Source organism: Camellia sinensis, chromosome 14 (assembly GCF_055761805.1).
Source record: "Camellia sinensis isolate YWXY chromosome 14, ASM5576180v1, whole genome shotgun sequence".
Lineage (NCBI taxonomy): Eukaryota > Viridiplantae > Streptophyta > Magnoliopsida > Ericales > Theaceae > Camellia > Camellia sinensis.
In genome coordinates, this window is record NC_138974.1 from 29,945,094 (window position 1) to 29,967,591 (window position 22,498).

At 37.1% G+C, this 22,498-nt stretch overlaps 3 protein-coding genes and 1 long non-coding RNA gene across 14 annotated transcripts; 2 read left to right on the plus strand and 2 right to left on the minus strand.

The window, feature by feature from the left end:
• Positions 1–112: 112 nt before the first annotated feature.
• On the plus strand, positions 113–7,355 carry LOC114284627 (plant/protein). 6 transcript variants are annotated; one of them, XR_014351167.1, is made up of 5 exons: positions 113–654; positions 1,754–2,033; positions 5,375–5,417; positions 5,848–5,924; positions 6,008–7,355. XR_014351167.1 is itself a non-coding variant. In XM_082906654.1 (3 exons), exons 1-2 carry the CDS (start codon positions 385–387, stop codon positions 2,012–2,014), a joined length of 531 nt encoding a protein of 176 aa, XP_082762780.1. In that variant the 5' UTR covers positions 113–384; the 3' UTR covers positions 2,015–2,033; positions 5,862–6,083. The 6 variants fall into 6 exon arrangements, 2 of the variants coding, with proteins under 2 accessions (XP_082762780.1, XP_028083375.2); XR_014351168.1 differs by having other exon boundaries at positions 5,862–5,924; XR_014351169.1 differs by lacking the exon at positions 5,375–5,417.
• Positions 7,356–7,571: 216 nt separating this feature from the next.
• LOC114284623 (secoisolariciresinol dehydrogenase) lies at positions 7,572–19,414 on the minus strand. Of its 2 annotated transcripts, none has more exons than XM_028227562.2 (3): positions 18,742–19,414; positions 10,327–10,395; positions 7,572–8,480 (listed from the first exon to the last, which is right to left on the minus strand). In XM_028227562.2, exons 1-3 carry the CDS (start codon positions 18,765–18,767, stop codon positions 7,676–7,678), a joined length of 900 nt encoding a protein of 299 aa, XP_028083363.2. In that variant the 5' UTR covers positions 18,768–19,414; the 3' UTR covers positions 7,572–7,675. The 2 variants fall into 2 exon arrangements, with proteins under 2 accessions (XP_028083363.2, XP_028083364.2); XM_028227563.2 differs by having other exon boundaries at positions 10,327–10,392; positions 18,742–18,982.
• Positions 10,406–11,892, plus strand: LOC145807790 (uncharacterized). The gene is made up of 2 exons (XR_014351170.1): positions 10,406–10,747; positions 11,504–11,892. It is a non-coding gene; the product is annotated as an uncharacterized LOC145807790 (long non-coding RNA).
• LOC114319745 (protein FAR-RED IMPAIRED RESPONSE 1) lies at positions 13,403–18,106 on the minus strand. 5 transcript variants are annotated; one of them, XM_082906639.1, is made up of 5 exons: positions 17,784–18,106; positions 14,361–16,562; positions 14,198–14,281; positions 13,922–14,096; positions 13,403–13,812 (listed from the first exon to the last, which is right to left on the minus strand). In XM_082906639.1, exons 2-4 carry the CDS (start codon positions 16,539–16,541, stop codon positions 13,938–13,940), a joined length of 2,424 nt encoding a protein of 807 aa, XP_082762765.1. In that variant the 5' UTR covers positions 16,542–16,562; positions 17,784–18,106; the 3' UTR covers positions 13,403–13,812; positions 13,922–13,937. The 5 variants fall into 5 exon arrangements, with proteins under 5 accessions (XP_082762765.1, XP_082762763.1, XP_082762766.1 ...); XM_082906637.1 differs by having other exon boundaries at positions 14,361–16,565; positions 17,784–18,089; XM_082906640.1 differs by having other exon boundaries at positions 14,361–16,551; positions 17,784–17,953.
• Positions 19,415–22,498: the final 3,084 nt, after the last annotated feature.

The window sequence follows — 22,498 nt, forward strand, 5'->3', positions numbered from 1 at the left end:
TGTGGACTAAATTTTGAATATTATTTAAATATACTAAGTATAACTCTAGCATTTTTGTTTTTTTTTTTGATCTAGAGTTTAACTTTATATCATAAATGCAAATTACTTTTCTTGCAAAATAGCATTTTCATTTTATTTTGATAGTTAATTACCGAACCCCCGCGCAAGGTTGGTTGGTTCCTTCCTTGACGAGCCTTGGTTACACGAAACGACACCGCTTCTAAAACGTCATCGTTTTCGGGGAATATACATGGTAGATATGGTATACCTCTCATCCAAAACGATCCGGATTCAACCGAAGAAACCGTTACGCTTCTGCGAATCAAACAACCGAATTGGGGAAAGACAAAGTGGTTTGATTCGAGTTCAAAAAACTGGAAATCAATGGCGTCCTTGTTCATTGCTCCATCTATAACTGTTCCAAGCTGTAATCTTTGTTCAAAGATCCATGGTAGTAGCTTCAGAGTAATTGCTAATCCTACCCTTAATTTTCTTTCTGTCTCTTCTCGACCCGAAGATCATCTTCGCTTCGCCTCTATCCATAGATATCAATCGTATTCGAGCAATGAAGAAGAAGAAGAAGACTCGCAGGAAGGCCTGGTTCAAGACCTTAGGGTTCCCGAGCGTTGGCTCGACCCTTCCAAAGCCCTAGAGGTAATCGACTTTTGATTTACATAAACTTGGGTTTTGATCAGCTTTATTGTTTGTTTATGGTTAATTAATTTACTTTAATTGGTGTTTGTTAATTATTTCTTGCTTGTCTTCGTCTCTTCTCTGTCTTTAATTGGTTTAGTTGGAGTTACTAATGAAAAGAAAAGATTTTTACTATTGTTGGAAAAATTTAACTTACATATTTCATTCACATTTTTTCGTTCTCTTTCTAAATTCTTACCTAAATCTATGAAACCCAAATCCGTATGGAAAGAGAATGTAAAAATATAAATGAAATATAAATATAAATTTTATTTTTTCATTTTTTCTTTCTATTTTCAAATCGCTATCTAAATCAATGATTCAAATTCAATGTTAGAGTTATTACATTTATGTTGTTGGTTGGTTCCTTCTAAGTTAGGAGTTAATCGTGGGGGAATCTGTTATTAGTTTAGTTGAATTTTTTTTTTTCTTTCTTGTTTTTATAATTTGTTTGATAAGAATGGAAGCAAATCCTCATTATATGGAATCTTGAACAATTAAAAGAAAGATTCTAGTAGGAGATGCTATTCCACATCAATTTCATTTGGTTGAGTTTCTTAAGAGGTGCAATTCCACATCAGTTTCATTTTACTTTTGTAAGAGGATGATTTGTGAAGGATGATTGAGTTTCTTAATCAAAGCAACCTTCACTACCACCATTCATGAGCAATTTCTGGCTACAGGCCTAAGATCAAACATTGCAACCAAAGGAAAATTCATGTGCATCGAACTAGGAGTTGTACCACATGGCATAAAAATGTCAGACTATTGGAGATGTGACTAAAATGCTTATAGTCTGATCTCTCATTTGGCCTGTGCTCTTATAAAACATTCCTTCCATCTTTCCCATCCAGGTCATACTAACTTATGCCTTTAACTAACTTGAGCAAGCAATCTTTGAATTTGGAGGTGAACATGTGACTTGGTTTAAAGCGTCGCCATACTTTCTTCTACTCTCTCTCTCTCTCTCTCTCTCTCCTTGTATGTGAAGAAATCAGTTTCCATAGCAACTCTATTACTGTCTTATGCAGCGTGATCTATATTTGTGACATTACTGCAGGAATCAGAGTGGCTAAGGGTAACTCTCCACAAATGGTTGGATGACGAGTACTGTCCAGAGCCAACTAATGTGGACATCAGCTGTGTTGCTGCCCGCTCATACTACAAATCTTTGGTGGAGAGACAAACTGACCTGGGTGAGATTCTATTAAAGATGGCTAGAGAATTGGAATCTATTTCCTATCAGGAAAGCTTTCATGGAGCTTTCTCATCAGCAAATGCAGCAGTAAATCTAATCATCCAACGGATAGAGCAGGACTAGTGGCTTGACCATTCACAATGTTTGAAATCTGTTCCCTGCTCTTTTATTCTTGTTTAGAGTTTCTTTTTGTAATTTGCCTCCATATCATATGATAATTCAAGTATCGCTGTTCTATTGAAGGGCATTTACTAATTTAAATGTGTTAGTGTATATATTAGCTGTGACATACCAACTAGCTTTAATAATGTTGTCTCCTTAGTGCATGCTTTCATGTTCTTCTTTCGGCCACCTTTGGCCTCTTTGTAACACTCTCTCCTCTATAAAGGAGAGGTATCTGAACATTGTAATATACTCATTTAATACATGAATAATACACAATTATTTTCTATACATTATTTTAACATGGTATTAGAGTTATAAGATTTAGGCCTGTATTTCTTTCTCACCAGGGGCAGCCGGCCAGCAACTTTGCCTTCGCTGCCTGCTGGAATTTTCTGCACATACCTTCACTCCGCTGCATCTTCTAATCTCTCTCAAAATCCAGAAGATTCTGAAATTGAATCTTGAATTTTCTGGGGAATCTCCAAGAAAATCTTCATTTTAGATCTCTACTCACTGAACCCAGAACAGAGTTTGACGATTTCCTTTCATATTTTTCTGGGTTTTCTTTCAATGGCACCAACACCTTCAGCCAAATCAACTCAAATGGCTCATACATCTTTTTCCAAAATCAAATCAAACCCAGCTAAAGACAACCCAATCGTGTTCGGATCCTGATCCGTTATAGTACTGGTGATACCACTGCAACAAACGGGTCTCCATCGAAACCCTACCCAACCTCTCCGACATGGTCTATCACAAGTGCAAGAACGACTTTGTCGAGTCCATCGCCGCCGTAAACCCCTCCCCTCCACCATCCCGACCCTCCGATTTCGTCTTGGGACCCTACTTCGGTTCCCAGCTCGTCCAAGTCCTCCTTCAACATGCGATGCACTTCATTCCTTGCCTCCACAACTCGATCTCTGTCATTGCTATCCACCATAACAATGCGACCCTGTGTGTTCTGGAAATAGTGCCTCCACAATGGACGAATCTTGTCCTGGCCACCAACATCCCACAATCTCTCCAAGCTTCTGGCTTTCCCAACACAGAAGGCCTCGATTGCAAAGCTACGAACCATTTGCTACCAAGTGCTTGATCACAGACACATCTCCCTTTGTTTCTCTTGCGCTGTACCCACCCAAGAAGGAGCCTTCGATGGCTTTGGAGGTGCCATAGTCTTTGCCTAAACAACACTCTCTGAAATCTAATTCATTTTATTATTATTATTATTATTAGTATTATTATTAGGGCAAATTACATATACCCCTCGACATTTAGTAAAATTACAGATATCCCTGAAGATACTATTTGTATAACATATTATGAAGCAAATTGTTATGAAAATATAAACCTCATAGGACAATTTGTTATAAAAATATAAACCTCAGGGGTATCTGTAATTTCCGAAACCTTAAAAATATCAGTAATTTAACTAAACTTCGGAGGAGATATATGTAATTTGCCCTTATTATTATTATGACCACATTCAGAACCCATGACCAACACCATGTGCTCTTGTTTTTTCTTTTAATCCACCTTTTGACCCATTATTATTATTATTTTTTTCAACCCACAGATTCCGAAACCAGCAGTCTGATCCCACTGCCCCCAACTTTATTTATTTTTTCTTATCTTTCTTTTTCCATTTCAAAAAAAAAAAAAAAAAAAAAAAAAACAGAAAAAAAAACCATTACACACTAATTGATTTTTCTGCTCAGTCTTACAAACTTGTTTTATTCACATTGGGGATCAACCGCAATCACAGTTCTACACCAAAAAAAAAAAAAAACACAAACAAACAACCACACACACAAGAGGGATTTTCCTTTCCTTCACTCTGCCGCCAGTCTTTTTCTCTTGCTTTCATCTTGGCCGATCCTTAACAGCCCTGCCTCCGTGCTTCCCAAGCCACCGAGCGAGTTGACTCCCCGCTGCTCATCAGAAGTAGAGTACGGCGGCACTCCAAATCAGACAATGACGGTGGCCTTCCGTTTCAACTCTTTGTTCTCCATCTTCAGCGCACAAATCTCTGCTTGCGTATCCTTGTACATGCGCTGCAGCAGAGAGAGTTGGGCATTTAACTGTTGTACCTCACTTGTCCTATTCTGCAGCCGGTGAGACAAGTTAGTGGCCACAATCATGGTCTCCACACATGACTTCAGTGTATAGTGGTTGGCCTCAATGTTAGATTGAGTTGTCATTATTTGTTCAACTGACAGCATAGGAAAGTTCAGAGGAATAAAAGCAGGGGCAGGGGCACTCAGTCCAAGGGCACTTATTGGTTCATTTAGGTTTGAAAAGAGGATAAGTGTACCACGGGAAGACGAGGCCATATCAGATGATGCACAAGCAAGGGGTAGCAGAGTGGAAGAAAGGGATTGCAGAGTGATTTTGGATTGGTTCATCGCTTTGTTTTGCTCTGCCTCTCTATCCAGCCTCAGCCTCAGCCTCGATTTAAAGAGAACAAAGAGACGAAGAAGACAGAGAGGGCGCGAGACCTGAGGCAAACACGACGTTCTGTCGGTCACGTGAACCATGCCAGACATGACGCTCGACGCCATAATGTCCGGCGCAACTTTCTACAAAGGCGAGACATATATATATATATATATATATATGTATATATCTTTGGGCAGCCTATATACACGACCATACAGTGTATTCTACAATGGTTCGACACGACCTCACAATGTCTTCTACAGCAGTTCGACACGACCACACAGTGTCTTCTACAACGATCTGACACGACTACATAGTGTCTTCTACACCAGTCTGACATAGGGCTGGGCATAGGGTTATCCGATCCGCCCAAACCGCCCTACCCGAACTGAACCGCACGTGCGTGGGCGGTTTCGCAAACACATTAGGGTAGGGTGCGGGTTAGATTTTATATAAATTTCGGGTTGCGGGCGGGTTGCAGGTTTGAACCGCACCCGCCCAAACCACCCGCATTAAATTAATTAATTTTTTTTTCCCCTCTTTCAAATCTAGCCGTCCATCACCATCTCACTCACCTCATTACAAACAAAACAAAAAACCCTAAATTCGTCTCCCTTACTCTCTCAGTCAGCCTCATCTCAACTCATTTATGTCTCTCTCTCTCTCACTCTCTCGTTTTGTTATTCTGCACCGATCACTCTCTCTCACTCTCTCGTTGTTCATCTCATCGCACCGCCGACTCACAGGTAAACTCTCTCTCTCAATCTCTATCTCTCTCTCTCGCCCCGATCGTTGATTTTTTTTGTTATATATATATATATATATATATCAGATATGTCTCTGATCTGATCTGTCTCCCTCACTCTCTCATCTCATCAGATCCACAGTTTGGTTTTGCATCTTTGCACCAATCGACTCACAGGTAAGCCTCTCTCTCTCTCTCTCATCTCTGCACCGATCGAATCTGAATGTTTCTTTGGAAATAAATCTGATTTTTTTTTTTGGACCAACATATCTGTTCTGTTTGTTTTGGAATCTATGTTAATCTTTGTTGAATCTGTTCTTAAGAATTTGAATCTGTGTTCTTAAGAATAATCTGAATCTGTGTTAATCTTTTATTTATTTATTTTATATATATATATATACAAATTTGTTCTTAAGAGTTTTTGTTGAATCTGTGTTAATCTGAATCTGTATTTCTAATGTAAGTTTACATTCTGAAAAAATAATTTTATTAATTGTTGAATTTTGTAAGTTTACATTCTGTAAGTTTACATTTTGTTGAATTTGTTCTTAAGTAATTTTTATTAATTGTGTATGTTATTTAATTCTGAATCCCTCTCTCAATCGAGGATTCTCCTACTAGAAGATGAAGCTCAAGCAATTGGAAGGTCATCTTGGATCCCTTTAACAATTCTCGAACCCAAAGGTCTCTCTCTCTCTCTCTCTATATATATATATATATTGAATTTCTGTGACTAAAGTGAATATCATGCTCTGCTTGTGCTGCAGATTGAACTAGAACAATACCCAACTGGACCCCATATCGCTTCTCGGATGTTATACACTGTATACTCTTCTTTCTCCTCTAGCTTTTCTATCTTCAAGGTTTTCTATTTTTTTTTTTTTTTGGGTTTGTGTTTTTATAAATTGTTGTTTTGTAAAAACATGTTTTTGGAAACCTATTAGGCAGAGAATTCATTTGGGGATGTGGCCAACAAGGTAGTGGCAGATTTTGGTTGTGGGTGTGGTACATTGGGTATTGCAAGCTTGCAGCTGCTCTCTTAGGTACAGAGTCAGCTGTTTATCTATCTTCCTTTTTATTTTATGAGTTTTTTATAAGTTTTAATTCATTAATTATTAATGTTGGAGCTTTTTAGAAAATATGAGAAATAATGTCCAAAATAAAGATTAACAAAATGGGAGAAAAAAATGTTTAAAAATAATTTTTTGAGAAAAAAGTTTAATCCGTAAACCGCTCGCAACCGCCCGCACATCCGCGAACCCTATCCGCACAAACCGCATTGCGGGCGGTTGCGGGTTGACTTTTTCCCAAACCGCATAGATGCGGGCGAGTCCAAACCGAACCGCAAACCGTCTGAAACTGAACCGCGGACACCCCTAGTCTGACACGATCACACAGTGTCTTCTTCAGCGGTCCAACACGACCACACAGTGTTCTCTACAGCGATTCGATACGACCACACAGTGTCTTCTATAACGGTCTGACATGACCACACAGTATCTTCTTCAGCGGTCCGACACGACCACACAGTGTCCTCTACAGCGGTTCGACAAGACCACACACTGTCTTCTACAACGGTCATGATCACACAGTGTCTGCTACAACGGTCCGACACGACCACACAGTGTCTTTTACAACGATCTGATACGACCACACAGTGTTTTTTACAGTGGTTCGACATGACTATACGATGTCTTCTACAACAGTCTGACACGGCCACATAGTGTCTTCTACAGCAGTTCAACACGACCATACAGTATCTTCTACAACGGTCTACCACAACCTCACAGTGTCTTCTACAACAATCTAGCACAACCATACAGTGTCTCCTATTTTATTTTTATGTTTTAGTTTATTTTCACGTTTTGTTACTTTCTCCAAGCTCATGTTGGTTGGCACCTATCCTCCTTAAGTTTGAGGGGGGTTGTTAGTGTATATATTAGCTGTAAAATACCAACTAGTTTTAATAATGTTGTCTCCTTAGTGCATGCTTTCCTGTTTCTTCTTTCGGCGACCTTTGGCCCCTTTGTAACACTCTCTCCTCTATAAAGGAGAGTTATCTGAACATTGTAATATACTCATTCAATACATGAATAATACACAATTTATTCTCTATACATTATTCTAACCAAATGCATGTACATTGTACAGTGTCTATTGAAATTCTAGCGAGGTTCATGAATATACTATGAAAATAGAGTTTTTGAATATTATCACCTGATACGCTGTGTTTGCTTATGCGATTTTCATAGTTGAATTGTAGCTGCTCATCATCACATTTCAATTAAAAATCATTTTCATCTTCTAAAATTCTGGCATACTAATTCTGTCTTTAGACAAATGACTTTTTAGCATACGAAAAATGTGAGTTCAAGCTTATACAATTAATTATCTGCCAAATTCTAAAATATTCTCAGAAGCAATATTTTACACTTTCAATGCACCTGATCTGGTGCAAGAAGCCCCAATCTCTTCATTGATGTAAAACCCCCATCCACCACCAGATTATGGCCACTGACATACTTGGCATCATCGGACGCCAGGTAAACCGCAGCATTGGCTATGTCACCAAGTTCACAATATGTTCCCTGTAATTCACCGGAATTATGTATCATATCAATGAGCCGCTGATCATCGACCCCTGCAAAGAACTCCCTCAGTTCATCCATTACAAAGGATGTCGGAATAGCAAAAGGCGATATACAATTGACCCGAATGCCATGCCTGCACAACTCCGATGCAACAGACTTGACAATGCCTACTACAGTGAACTTGGAAATCGAGTAAGTGTGCTGTGATAGGCCACCCATTATTCCTGTAATACTTGCAGTGCAGAGAATTGAACCTGTTTTACGAGGGATCATCACTCGCGATGCGTGCTTCATCCCTGTGACAATGCCACGAACGTTGATTGCCATGACTCGGTCAAATTGGGCAAGGTCGAGATCAACTATGCTCAGGGGAGTATGGCATGCTATCCCGACATTGTTGTACATGATGTCAAGTTGGCCGTGTGTCGAGACAGTGTAATCCACTGCTTTGGAGATGTCGGATTCTTTGCTGACATCGCAGGCGATGAAGGAGGCGTTTGGTCCGAGTTGTGTGGCAGTGTCTTGGCCAAGCTGGGGTTGGATGTCAGCAATCACAACTTTGGCACCGTTGTTAACAAACTTGGTGGCAGTTTCTTTTCCAATGCCGCTTGCTGCTCCAGTGATCAGCGCTACCTTACCTTCTAGTTTGCTGTGAGACAATTTTGATCTAAATCAGCATTTTTGTACACATCAATCAACAAGTCTTTGGATACTAGGTTGTGCGACATAGGATCGTCTGTCAACAAATTCTTAATGTACTCTCAATCCTACAATCATGTCTCAAAGACTGATTTTTTGAGATTCTTTCAACTAAAAATAAATAAATAAATAAATAAATAAAACAATTTCTTTGTGAGAAAAATAATGAATAAAGTATATAGGTATTGTAATCGTTGTAGATAGACCATCACAACATTAATCAACTGTGATTATTTTTATTTTTAATCACGTAAACAAATAGTCTGCCAGCATGATGTTCTGAAAAAATTAGATAATGACAACTAGCGACAAGGACAGTGGAAGATGCCAAGTGTGTTTGGTAACGTTTACGTTTTCAATTTATATTTACAAAAATTTTATAAACTGATTTTTGTTTGTTTTTAGAAAAATATAAACTATAAACGCGTTTGGTAATTCATAAAATGTTTAAAAAAATTTAAAAATATAAAAAAGAGTGAGAAATGGCAAGGGGTGGCAAGTGGCGGTGGAAGACGGTGGTGGAAAGTGGTGGCAGGCGGGTGGTGGTGGTGAGTGGGTGGGTGGGTGGGTGGGTGACGATGGCGGGTGGTGGGTGGTAGCGAGTGGGTAGTGGTGGTGGTGGTGGTGATGGTGATGGTGGCGGGTGGTAGCGGCAGGTGGGTGGGTGGTGGCGGGTGGGTGGTGATGGTGGGTGGGTGACGGTGGCAAGTGGTGGGTGGTAGCGAGTGTGTGGTGGGTGGTGGTGGCAGGTGGGTAGCAGGTGGTGGTGGGTGGTGGGTGGTGGGTGGTGGCAGGTGAGTGGGTGACGGTAGCGGGTGGTAGGTGGTAGTAAGTGGGTGGTGGTGGTGGTGGTGGTGGTGGGTGGTGGTGGCAGGTGAGTGGCGGGTGGGTAGTGGGTGGTGGTGGCGGGTGGGTGGCAGGTGGCTGGTGGTGGCAGGTGGGTGGTGAGTGGTGGTGGCAAGTAGGTAGCGGGTGGTAGTGGCGGGCGGTGGATGGTAGTGGCGGGTGGAGGGTGGTGACGGGTGGATGGCAGGTGGGTGGTGGGTGGTGGTGGCGGCGGTGGTGGCGGCGAGGGGTGGGTAGTGGTGGCGAGTGGGTGGCAGGTAGGTGGTGGTGGCCGGTGGTGGATGGTGGTGGCAGGTGGGTGATGAGTGGTGGTGGCAGGTGGGTGGTGGTGGCGGAAGACGGTGGTAGAAAATGGTGGCGGGTGGTGGCTAGTGTTGGGTGATAAAAAAAAAAAAACTAAAAACTCAAAATGGAAACACATTTTTTGTGTTTTCATTTTTTGGCTAAATTTATAAACTGAGACCACTGATTTATAAATCAAAAATTTTACCAAACAAGTTTTTATTTGAGTTTTTTAAATTTTTATAAATATAAATAAAAAATTAAAAACGTAAATGTTACCAAACGACAGTTAATTATTGGGAGTAGTTTGGCAGTAAAAATGTAGTAGTACCCTACAAAGACTAGTAGACAATTTATTTAGGGCAAATTACATATACACCCCTCCAGGTTTGACAAAATTACAGATACCCCCCTGAGGTTTGAGAAATTACGAATTCCCCCCTGAATGTTATATTTGCATAAGAAATTAGGGGGTAATTTGTTATGAAATATAAACCTCAGGGGGTAAATTGTTATGAAAATACAAACCTCAGGGGGCGGGATGTAATTTCCGAAACCTCAGAGGGGTATCTGTAATTTAACCAAACCTGGAGGGGTGTATATGTAATTTGCCCATTTATTTATGGGGAGAGAGAGAGAGAGAGAGAGAGAGAGGTTTCAGGGCAAACCTGGCTCTCTGATTCTGGGTAGAGAATTGCCTGTTGAGAAAAGCTCTTGATATGGAGATGCTTCTTCTGCTGATTTAAATTAGGAAAAATGATTCAGGCCTCGAGAGCGTGAGGCGCGAATGGCGCGAATGAACTCTGTGACGCGTGTGGCTCTCTTTCTCCTTTCATCTCTCTCTCTTATTCAACCCAAAAACAATCTCACTCTTTACTCTTTTCAAACCCAAATCTGGGACTCCCTCTCTCTGTCTCTACTCTATTGAAACCCAAACACTATTTCGGTCTAGCAAACAAGAGCAAAATCAGTCAACCCATCGACGGCGGTGGCGGGCTTCCTGCGTTTTCCGGCGTCCCTTCTTTGCATTGAGACGTTGCACAGTTACTCAAGCCCTAGATCCCCAAATCTCCTCCATTGACAACCAAGGTCAGAATTTTTTTTTTTATTATTAGAAATCATTGCCATTTAATCTCCATGATAAAGCTTAGTGATTAATTTGTTTTTTTTTTCGTTTTTTTTTGAAATCCTCTCCATTTAATCCTCATGATGAAAAGCTGTGTGATTTTTCAAAAAACTGTTATGAAATCATACTTGCTGAATAGACTTGCTGAAAATGTTATGAAATCATACTTCATAAAAATCATACTTGCTGAAAATGTTATGAAATCATACTTCATAAAAAAATGTTATGAAATCTTACTTCATAAAATAGACTTGCTGAAATCGTACTTGCTAAAAAGCTGGAGAGGATTTTTGGAAAACAGAACAAAAGTCCTGTGATGAAGAATGTTATGAAAATATACTTGTTGAGTTCTGTCCTGATTTTAAAAGAAAAGTCAACTTGTTGAAATGATGAATTGAAGGCATATGTGATAATTGAAAGCAGGTGTGATTCTCTCTACACTTACATTTTGCATTGCAAGTGTATGCTAAAATGCCTCAATGAAATGCTTTGTGAATGGCCAAATTATTGTTTCTAGACTTACATTTTGCCTCAATGAAATGCTTTGTAATTTTGAATAACAACACCAAATTTTTTTGGCTATCATACTTCCAACAGTAAGCTTCACCAGCAAAACCATATACCTTCTTCATTCCATGGGCCATTTGACATTATGAACAGAGAATTGTATTTTTTATGCTCAATAATGTACTAATTATTTGTTAAATTCCTACTATTAGGAGTAACATTTCGATGGCTTATACCTCCACTGGTTCAAGCAATGAATGGTCGCCTGTTCGAAAATCGAAGTTGTAAATGTGGCAAAAAAGCAGCCATTAAGATATCAGACTCATAGAAAAATCCGAGGAGGCTTTACTTCAAGTGTGCAGATGGCAAGTGCAATTACTTTGCATGGTGGGCGCCTACTACCCAACATGGCAATGCATCAAATATCCAATGGAGGCCTAATCTTATTCATAGGAAGAATGAAGATGAGGGGAGGAATGATTCTAACAGAAACAATGAATCATAGTGTGTACTGGTTTAATGGTGTTAATTTGTTTAATGTTAAAATGAATGTTGTAAACTTATACATTTGGTTTTGGAATGGACGTATGGTTTCGTAGAATGGTTGACGAATGTGGGTATCTTTATGGATTCTATGTGTTGCTGCTGAATGTGTGTGTTTTTGGGATGCTAATTCATGGTAATATGATTTTTTCAATGAAATATATGAGTACTCTTTTTCTTTCCCCTGAAATACCATATGGCATACATATATAAAATTAAGAACCATAAACCATACGTTTATCACATCAAAATAGTGCCCATGAAACATGTTAAAAAATATTCTAAGATACTGACTAAAAGATTGTAAATTTACCACCAATTCAACTAAAAAGCCTAAGAAATCTTGTAACTTATCTTAACATTTCAGCAACCATAAGACATATTCCTAAAGATAAATATTAAAGACTAGTTTAGACATATTCCAAAGGAGCTCTTGTTCATTTTAATCCTTAAGCAGAACTTTAAAGACTAGTTTAGATACTGCCTTGTCTTCTTTTTTAACTGAAATTCTGAAGGATTTAATTTATATATTATGGTGTGATATTTAATTTATATATTATCATAGCTCAGAAATTTATATATTATCATAGCTCAGAAAGATTCAGAAATATATTATCATAGCTACGGAAACAAAGAATAGTTTCTGTAAACATCATAGCTCAGAAAGATTCAGAAATATATTATCATAGCTACGAAAACAAAGAATAGTTTCTGTAAACATCATAGCTCAGAAATATTTCATAAGCCTCTTTAATGAACATAAATAATGAATGGCTCATATAGTTGCTGTGTTGAGTGAACTTGTGAAAAAAGTTTCTAGTGTTTCACAGTTTCACAACTAGGACCAGCAACAACTATATATATATAAAGAGAAGAAGTTAAACTATGAAAAAATTTCACTAAGAACAAAGTAATACAAAAAAACAAGAAGTAAGAAAACAGTTTTGAACTAAACCAAACTACTATGAAGAAAGAACATTTTTTGTAGTACTGATTTATGTTTTAAAGTGGAACTTGCTGAGAATTCAAGTTTCTATGTATAAAGAACATCTTTATAATTTTTTATGTTGTAACTTTTTAAAGTAAAATTCAATTTTTTTTTTTATTCTTGTAACTTAAATTTGAATAATTTAGATCACAGTCCAAAAGAATCTAGCTCACTCCATTTTCTAACAACTTTTTGAGTAATTTCTTAAAGCTTGTTCTGAAAAATTTCAATTAGTTGCCTTTCATGATAGTGATCAAATATTCATCTGCAAATAATCTTAAAAAATTGGAAGGAATACACATGTTTCCAAAAAATCACCAAAATGCTCAAGGATGCACAATCAAATAAAATCAACACAGTAAAGCAACTTTTGGTTGGGAAGAGAGGGGGAAACAGTGACATTAATTGAATTGGTTGTCATGAAGAAGAACAAACCACCAAAACTAACTCAGCCGAAAAGAAAAGACTTTATATAGACCACATTTTCTGTCATTCTATAGAGAGAAGAAAAAGAAAAAAAAAAAAAAACACAGCAGCCGAAAAGTCCAAAAGTAACTCAGGAGTATATCAGACATGAGAAAAGATTGAAGACAATGATAGATAACAAAAAGTTCAATAATAGTAGGAAAAATTCAATAATTCCCAAGGCTATAGCAGCACTGCAACAACAGTTGTTCAATAATTCCCAAGGCTAAAATAATGGCACTTGTTCAACACCTATTCAACATCCATATCTATAACAAAAATAGATAACAAAACACAGCAGTACACTAGCAGCAACTCAGCAACCATTGTGAAGCCTATAGCAGCACTGCAGCAACACATCACTGCAGCACATCAGCATAGAACACAGCAGCATAGCAGCACAGAACACAGCAGAACAGAGTCTATAGCAGCACAACACAGCACATCACATGAGCACAGCACAACAGAGTGTATAGCAGCCTATACCAACAAAGCCTACAGCAGCACAACACAGCAGAACCAAGCCTATAGCAGCATAAAACACAGCATTGAACACAACATTGTCAAGCCTATATCCAAAATCACTTTAAACCATATGAGACTTGATTGAAAGTTTACAAAAACAAAGTCTTACAATTACTACTAAAAAACTAGAAATAGAAAGGGGCATTTGGATCCACATCTATATTCAACTCAATAAATTGCGAAGCAATTGGTCCACTTTCACTGCTTATGTTGGTCACCATTCGTGAATGACTAACAGATCCACTTTCAATATTATCCACCATTTGCATTGGGCTACCTTGTGCCTATTCAATGACAAAGTAAATAATATGAACAAATTTTGTGACCAACATATCTGCAAATGAAAATAAGGAAAAAAAATTCATGTCATATATTTAAAACATACCGGTACATACATACTCTCCTGTGTGCCATCAATATACGGACTCGCTTGCATTCCATCCATAGAAGCAAAATTCAACTTACGACCCTATAGGAACATACATTGGTGAGTGTTTGAAGTAAACAAAATTATGAGATTTACATATCAAGCAAAATAAAAAATTTACCTGTACTTTTGATGCCCTTTTATTCTTCCCCTTCAACCGATTTACTATTTCATCCACTTTGCTAACTTTCCGTTTGGTACATGGACGGCCTCTTCGGCGAGCAACCATAGGACTAAGCACCTTGCGAGTCATGCTTGCATTTGTAGAACTACGACCGGCCTGAGTTTTGGGGGAAGTATTAGAAGGTTGGACAGTACTAGTAGAAGGTGGGACACCACTAGTAGAAGGTGGCACATTACTCGCACAACCCGCCTCAACCTGTCTCACTCTATCCTTGATTTCTATTAACCCAAGTTGAATGACTTTGTGCTTAGCATCATCGTTGGAAGCAATTTCTATAATTTCATCCATTGTCTTGTGGTAGTTATCATGCACCTTTGCATTCAGAACAGCCCCATATGTACTGTATGTGGTAGGAATGCATGTGTACCCTCTTTCCAAATCTTTTCTCCATCTCGGCACAATGTATTTATCCGGAACCTCATATGTGGACATCTCAAGGAGCACACTAAGTGAATGGGCACACATAATGCCCCTAAATTCAAACCACCGACACATACATTGGATGTCACATTCTATGCAATTACAGTAGACAACAAATTCCACTTTCTTCATTTGCTCACCAACTGGAATAGCCTCTTTCACATGATAAGTACAAATTGATCCTTTCTCTTCCACAAGAGTCGCACGACAATACAATAATCGTTTCATTTCTGCTTGAACCTCTTTAAATTTTGCGTTTGTGTATGCTTCACGAAATTGCTTCTCAAAAGCATAGATCGTTAGGCAATCATACAATTTGTTTCGAGATTTAAAATCTGCTTTGGCCTCTTTCTCTACCTTACTTCTCAAGGCATTGTCATACTGCTCAACAAATTGCTTTAAAGTAGTTTTCGAGTTGACATATCCATCAAAAAATGCATTCATACTCTCACTTCGTTGTGTGGTTGACATACCAGCCCAAAACATGTCTTTCACATAGGCAGGAATCCACCTATGTCGCTCATCATATAATCCCCCCAACCAATCGTTATCATGTAGACCAAACTTTTCAATCATTGCTTGCCATTCTTCATCAAATTCATTTTTTGTGAAAGACTCATAAACTGCCTTTTGCAAAGCAAACTTTATGGATTCATATTCCGAATAAGCTCTCAATTTTTCTGGAATTTTCTTCATTATATGCCATAAACACCAACGATGTCGAGCCTGTGGGAAGACAACTTGTATGGCATTTTGCATAGCTTTGCACTGGTCAGTTATTATAGCATTCGGAGGAGTGTCTGACATGCAACTTAACCAAGCTCTGAATAGCCATACAAATGTCTCGGTGTTCTCATTACATAATAGCCCACAACCAAACAAAATTGACTGCCCATGGTGATTAACTCCTACAAACGGAGCAAACGGCATATCATATTTGTTTGTCAGATAGGTTGTGTCAAATGTGACAACATCTCCAAATGCTTTATAAGCTGCCCTACTCCTTGCATCTGCCCAAAATAAGTTCCGCAAGCGTCCTTCTCCATCAAAGTCCATTTCAGAGTAGAAGTTCGAATTTTGTTGTTGCATCCTATGAAAATAAAACGCAACTGATTCGGCATCTCCTACTCCAAGCCTCAATCTTCTAGCCTTGTCAATGTGATTCCTGGCATCTCGTTCGTCAAATGTTAATGCCTCAAATCCCCCCGCTTCAACAACCATAGAATGAAAATTCCTAGCCACTCCTATCCCTGCCTCATCATTTATTTCTAATCTTCTTTTCACAGGAGTTAGAATTCTCTTATTCATAGCAAAATGCCGTGAGTCACTAGGAACCAAGTCGTGAGTATGCTCCAGCACAACGGTTGTCAACTTATATGTTCCATCCTTTTGTAGACTCCCTCTTAGTTTTGCTTTACAATCATTTTTAGATGACAAAGATGGTTCTAGCGGGTTCACTTCCGATCTTTTTCTTCTCATCCTTGCTCGAGTACATTCAATTCCGAAGTATTTTAGTTCCCCATCATTACCAAAATTTTGTGTTCCATAAGCTATAGCAAATCCAAAGTGCTTCGCATATTTTGCATAAAATGCATACACTTCTTGCTTTGAAGTAAAACACATCCCCTGCTTTGGTTCTTCAACTTCACCACTCTCGGGTTCTTCAACTTCTTGACTAGGATTGTTTGAACCTTCCATCCTTTTGTTGCTAAAATGAAGCTTCTAGGTTAACAATTCAAAACATTTGAAACAAGAACTAATCAAAAACATGTGAAACAGAATTTTGATGGGACAGTAAAAAATTATCACATATAAAATTCAGGATATGTATCGATATCGGCAATACGGTCATATGTCATAACAACTTCATTTTCTACAAAATGGATAACAGATTTTGTTATTTGAACAAGTTTATTTTCATAACATTTTTCATAACAATCCATGGAAAATTCACAATGAAACAAAATAGAGCAAGAAACAAAATGGATAATGGATACATATGTAATGGATACATATTCTGTTCAAATGGATACATATTCTGTTCAAAATGGATAATGGAAACATATTCTGTTCAAAATGGATAATGGATACATATTCTGCTAAAGAAAATAATTGATAACATATTCCGTTCAAAAAACATATCTGCATTATCCATTTTGTTAACATATTCTGTTCATTATCCATTTTGTTCAAAAACATATTCTGTTAACATATTTTGATCAAAAAACAAAATTCATAATGGATACATATGTAAACAAAAAACAAAATTCATAATGGGTAACAGATTTTGTTCACGCCATTCGCGCCAATTATATTCGAGGTCTGTAGCAGCTTCGTAAAAATTCACATCATATACACAAGCCTAAGACAAATAATTATCATAACTCATTTCTAACCCAAACTTAACAGGAAACTGAGGCCAAAACAAAACAAAAAAATGTTAAAAAAAGAAATTAATCAAACCAAAAATTGGACAGGGTAGTATGTATGTCCATGATAAAAGTTTCAACATTTATTTTCCTTAGGAAATTAAAAATAATTTTTTGTCACAAGTTCATTCTCTTGTCAAGAATTCATCATAAGAACTTGTTCAATGGGTATGTGCATTTGTAATTTCCTGTTGCTAAGTTTAGGCATCTGCTGCTAACTCATAGGTTGCTAACTCACTAGCTATTTCATCTGCTGCTAATTTATCATAGAAGCATGCTCACATGTTGCTAACAAACAATGTAAAGGGCTTGGTGATAACCAAACAAAATTTTTCTATGTGGACTTTCAACAAACACCTAGAATGCATGAATACAATACACCAAAATCATGTATCAAACAAATTAAAGCAAAGAAAATTTCATGGACCAAGAAAATTTCATGTAACAAACAAAATCATGGACCAAGAAAATTTCAACCAAGGTAAAGCAAAGAATGTGTTTGAATCAATACCTTGAATCAGTTGCTTCTTGGGCATTGGAGGCTGAAATTTTCAGAGAAACTGGACGATTTGGAGGCTGCTAGACCGTGGTTGATGCTCAACGATGGTCTTCCTTGTCGTCGGTGGCCACCTAGGTCGTCGTCGTCATCGTTGGGGTCAAGCCCTTGGGTCGTGGTCGTCTGCCTCTCTATCTCCTAGATACGCAGATTTGTTCTCTTCAGTCTTCAAGGCTCGTGAGATGTACACTGAGTGAGGCGCGTGAAATGTACCCAGAGTTTGAACTGCCAGCTCAATTCGAGGCATTCGCGCCTCAGTTTGTCGAGGTCTGTAGCAGCTTTGTTAAATTAGATAGGTAGATAAATAACATAACAAGTCAAATGAAGCAAATATGTTAGGACTAGTCAGAATCAAATAAAGCATCTCCCTAAGACCTTTAATTTGGGGCATTTTTGGGTATTGACAAGTGTGTCCCTCTCATAGTCACTAGGACCAAAGTCTTTGAAATTTTACCTTATTAATGATCAAAATTCACTTAAAATATGCCCACATAACAATTGCTTTCTGTTTTACAACAGTCTTATGAGCAATTTAGGAACTTGGTAAAAAATTAATTTTTTTACTTTTTATTAAGTTTTTTCAAAAAAATCACTAAAAAAATTAAAAAGTCAAAAAATGAAAAGTTGTGGTTCTAACCAATCATAGCAAATCAAATCAGCAAAATGAATGGAATCTATTGCATATATATCCTGATTTGATTGACTATAATTTGATCAAATCTAAGGTTATGATCTGGGACAACATAATTTTCACATTATGGGTAGCTGTAATTAACACACAACTAGAAGCTATACTTGGGCAAGGGGATTGAAGTGGTCATATTACACCACTCAGAAGCAACCTCGTCTTTTCAAGGATGATCCACTTCTTAGTATATAATCAACAAGAAAATAAAAAGACAAAAAGACAAACCTTAATCCAATCTTCAACCTCAACATACTTTCTGCAACGAAGATGTTTTATATATGTAGAGAGAGAGAGAGAGAGAGAGAGAGAGTGAGTGAGTGAGTGAGTGGGTGGAGATTTTTGGGACCCTGATTATAGAGAAATACAACAAATGGCAATGAGGGAAAGAGAGAATAAGATAAGATGTAATAATTGATAAAATCGTACACGGAACGTGGCAAAAGATGCCCTTACAGTATGCACGTTTGGACCTTTGCTCCGCAAGATAAGGCTTTAAATAATCGAAATTTTTATGCTCTATTTGATTGGAGATTTAGAAATTGATTGGAGGTTTAGAAAAAGAAAGTGAAAAGGTAGATAAAATGTGAGTAAAATATATTTACATTTTACTTAGTTTTACATATATTTTTTCTTTTTTTTTCTAAATTTCTTTTCAAATCCTTTCATCAAACACAGCATAAGAGGCAATAACATCTCTGTATTTTTTATGAGGTTTTTTTTTAAAAAAAAAAATAATTTCAACAATTTCTACTTGTATGGAGAAGCTAAAACAAAAGTAGAAATAAATTTGATATTATTAAAAAAAAAAGAAAGTTTGTTTCTGACATGGACAAAAGTAACCCCATTTGTCTGAGAGCCCTAGAAAATATTGGTGTCGTAAATTAAAACTCCCGAGTTGCTAAGGTGTCGTTTGGTAACACTTACGTTTTTAGTTTTCTATTTATATTTATAAAAATTTTAAAAACTCAAATAAAAACTTGTTTGGTAAATTTTTGATTTATAAATCAGTGGTCTCAGTTTATAAATTTGGCCAAAAAATATAAACTCAAAAAATGTGTTTCCATTTTGAGTTTTGAGTTTTTTTTTTTTTACCACCCGACACTGGCCACCACCCGCCACCGTCTTCCGCCGCCACCACCCACCCCCCACAACTACCTACCACCACCACTCACCACCCACTTGCCACCACTACCCACCACCCGCCACCACCACCCATCCCTTGTCGCCGCCGCCGTCACCACCACTAGCCACCTGCCACCACTACCCATCACCCGCCACCACCACCCACCCCTCGTCGCCGCCGCCGCCACCACCACCCACCACCCACCTGCCATCCACTCGCCACCACCCACCACCCGCCAGTACCATCCACCGCTCGCCACCACCACCCACCACCACCACTCACCACCACCCGCCACCCACCACTACCACCACCAACCACTTATCACCCACCCGCCACCACCACCCACTACCCACCACCACCACCACCAGCCACTCGTTACCACCCACCACCTGCCATCGTCACCCACCCACCCGCCACCACCATCTCCCGCCACCACCCACCATCACCACCACCCGCCGCCACCATCACCACCACCCACTCGCTACCACCCGCCACCACCCACCACCATCTGCTATCTGCCATCCGCCACCCACCTGCCACCACCACCCACCCACCCACCCACCACCACTACCACCACTCGCCATCCGCGCACCCACCTGCCACCACCACGCACCACCCGCCACCACCGCCACCGTTACCCACCCACCCACCACCACCACCCACCGTCACCACTTTCCACCACTGTCTTCCGCCGCCACTTGCCATTTCTCACTCTTTTTTATATTTTTAAATTTTTTTAAACATTTTGTCAATTACCAAACGCGTTTGTAGTTTATGTTTTTCAAAAAATAAACAAAAACCAGTTTATAAAATTTTTATAAATATAAACTGAAAGCGTAAACGTTACCAAACAGACAATATTTATATTTGGTTGGGTTTTAAAAATTAAAAATTAATTTGATAAAAAAATAAATACAAAAATAATATTTTCAAATTATTTGTTTCTAAAAAAGATAAAATTATATAAAAATAATAAGTGTTTATTATTTTTTTAATTTTTCCTAAAAAATAAATTTTTTAAAAATTCAATCAAATTAATAGTGTATTTTAACAAATCCAAATCAAAATTCCAAAAAAAAGAAGTAACTACTAACACAACCATGAACAAAAAATTGGACAAGTTTTGGGTTGAAGATTTCAATAGCTCTTTGGTTTGGAGCCCCTCAATGCACTGTCCTGGGTGGTAAGAAAAATTAAAAAAATCGACCAAATCGATTAAATCAGATCAAATCGGTTATATTTAGTCTTTTTTAAACAAGAATCGGTCTGTGCAGTTTTTAAATTTGATTTTTTTCGATTTTTGATTCGGTGTCGGTTTAAATACCTTGTGCACCGATCTAAATCGAAACCGACCGCTTTAACATATATTGTATTTATAATATATATATATATATATATATAATATCTAATAATATAATGATATTAATAAGTATAAGAAATTATTAACCTTAATTAATTAACCTTATCATCTTTTATAATCTAAGTTTGTAAACTCTTATTATATATAATCTTGACACTAACTCATTATTCTTGAAATCTTAGTATTTTTGATTTTTTTTTTGTTTTTATTTTTGTTAATTTAGGAATTGAAAAGTATGTATTAAATTGATGGATCGGATAAGTTTGAAATGGTAAACAAATAACTAATTTAATATTTTTATATAGATTAATAATTATATTTAAAAGTGGCTCAAGTTTGAAAAATCCTAAACCGATTAATGGCACCAAACCGAACCGTTTCAATCGGTTTGGTACGGTTTGATAGGAGAAGCGGTCTGTATCGGTATTCAAAATAATAAAATCAACATTATCTGTTCGATATAATTTTTTACCTAAATACCGATCGTACCAAACCGATTACATCCCTAGAACTGTCCATTAGTGTTTCTATACATAATTTACTTTTCGTTAGCTGAGACAATTTTTAAACATTTTCATTCTTTTTATACAAGTGGACATAGTTATTCAATGATTAATTTAACGCTTTCTTAATATATACCTTAAGGCATATGTTAACAAAAGTCAAGTTTTATTTATTTGTGTGATGTCATTTATGGATTTTACTGTGAACTTATTTCGTCTAATTAAAATTTGTTTAAATTTATTACTTTTTGATTAGATAAATAAGAAATAAAATAAAATAAATTAATCAATTATATGTTTAGATTATATTTTATAGAAAATTGATAATTTTTTTTTAATTATATTTTTCATTATTTATTTTTTTAAAAATATTATCTAAACATATGATTATTAAAATCCAATCAACTTAATTTTTCTTTTATAAATAATCTACTCAAAAGATATTTGTTCAAATGTCCAAGCTAATGTTATAATAAACAAAGCTGAACTTTCTAATCCACTAAGGCAAAACTACATCATCATTCATCTATAAAATCATAATTCATTTATTTTCTCTCTAAGGCAAAAGCTAAAAGTCCACTTTTCATATTAGCCAATGAACTGTTTTCAAAATTTCAGGTATAAACTGCAACTTTTAATTTTAACAAGATTGTAGTGACAAAGTGTTATTCTATTAACAACATAAATAAATGTTAAATGCAATAGTCAATATTATATCATTAGCTAATATGAAATTTTTAATAATTAATGATACATTGTAACCAATATATTTAAATTAAATTTGCTTGAGAGATATAGTACTGAATTGTATTAATCATTCAATAAAATATTATATATTTTTAGATTTAACTAACCAAATTTTGTGCGGGGTATGAAATACAAAATAAGAAATTAAAGACAACATGTTCGGACTACTATCTAAATTGTAAAATTTTGTCAATTAATTTTCATAAAATAATAGTGAGTCAATTCAACAAGTGAAATGAGTGAGACCAC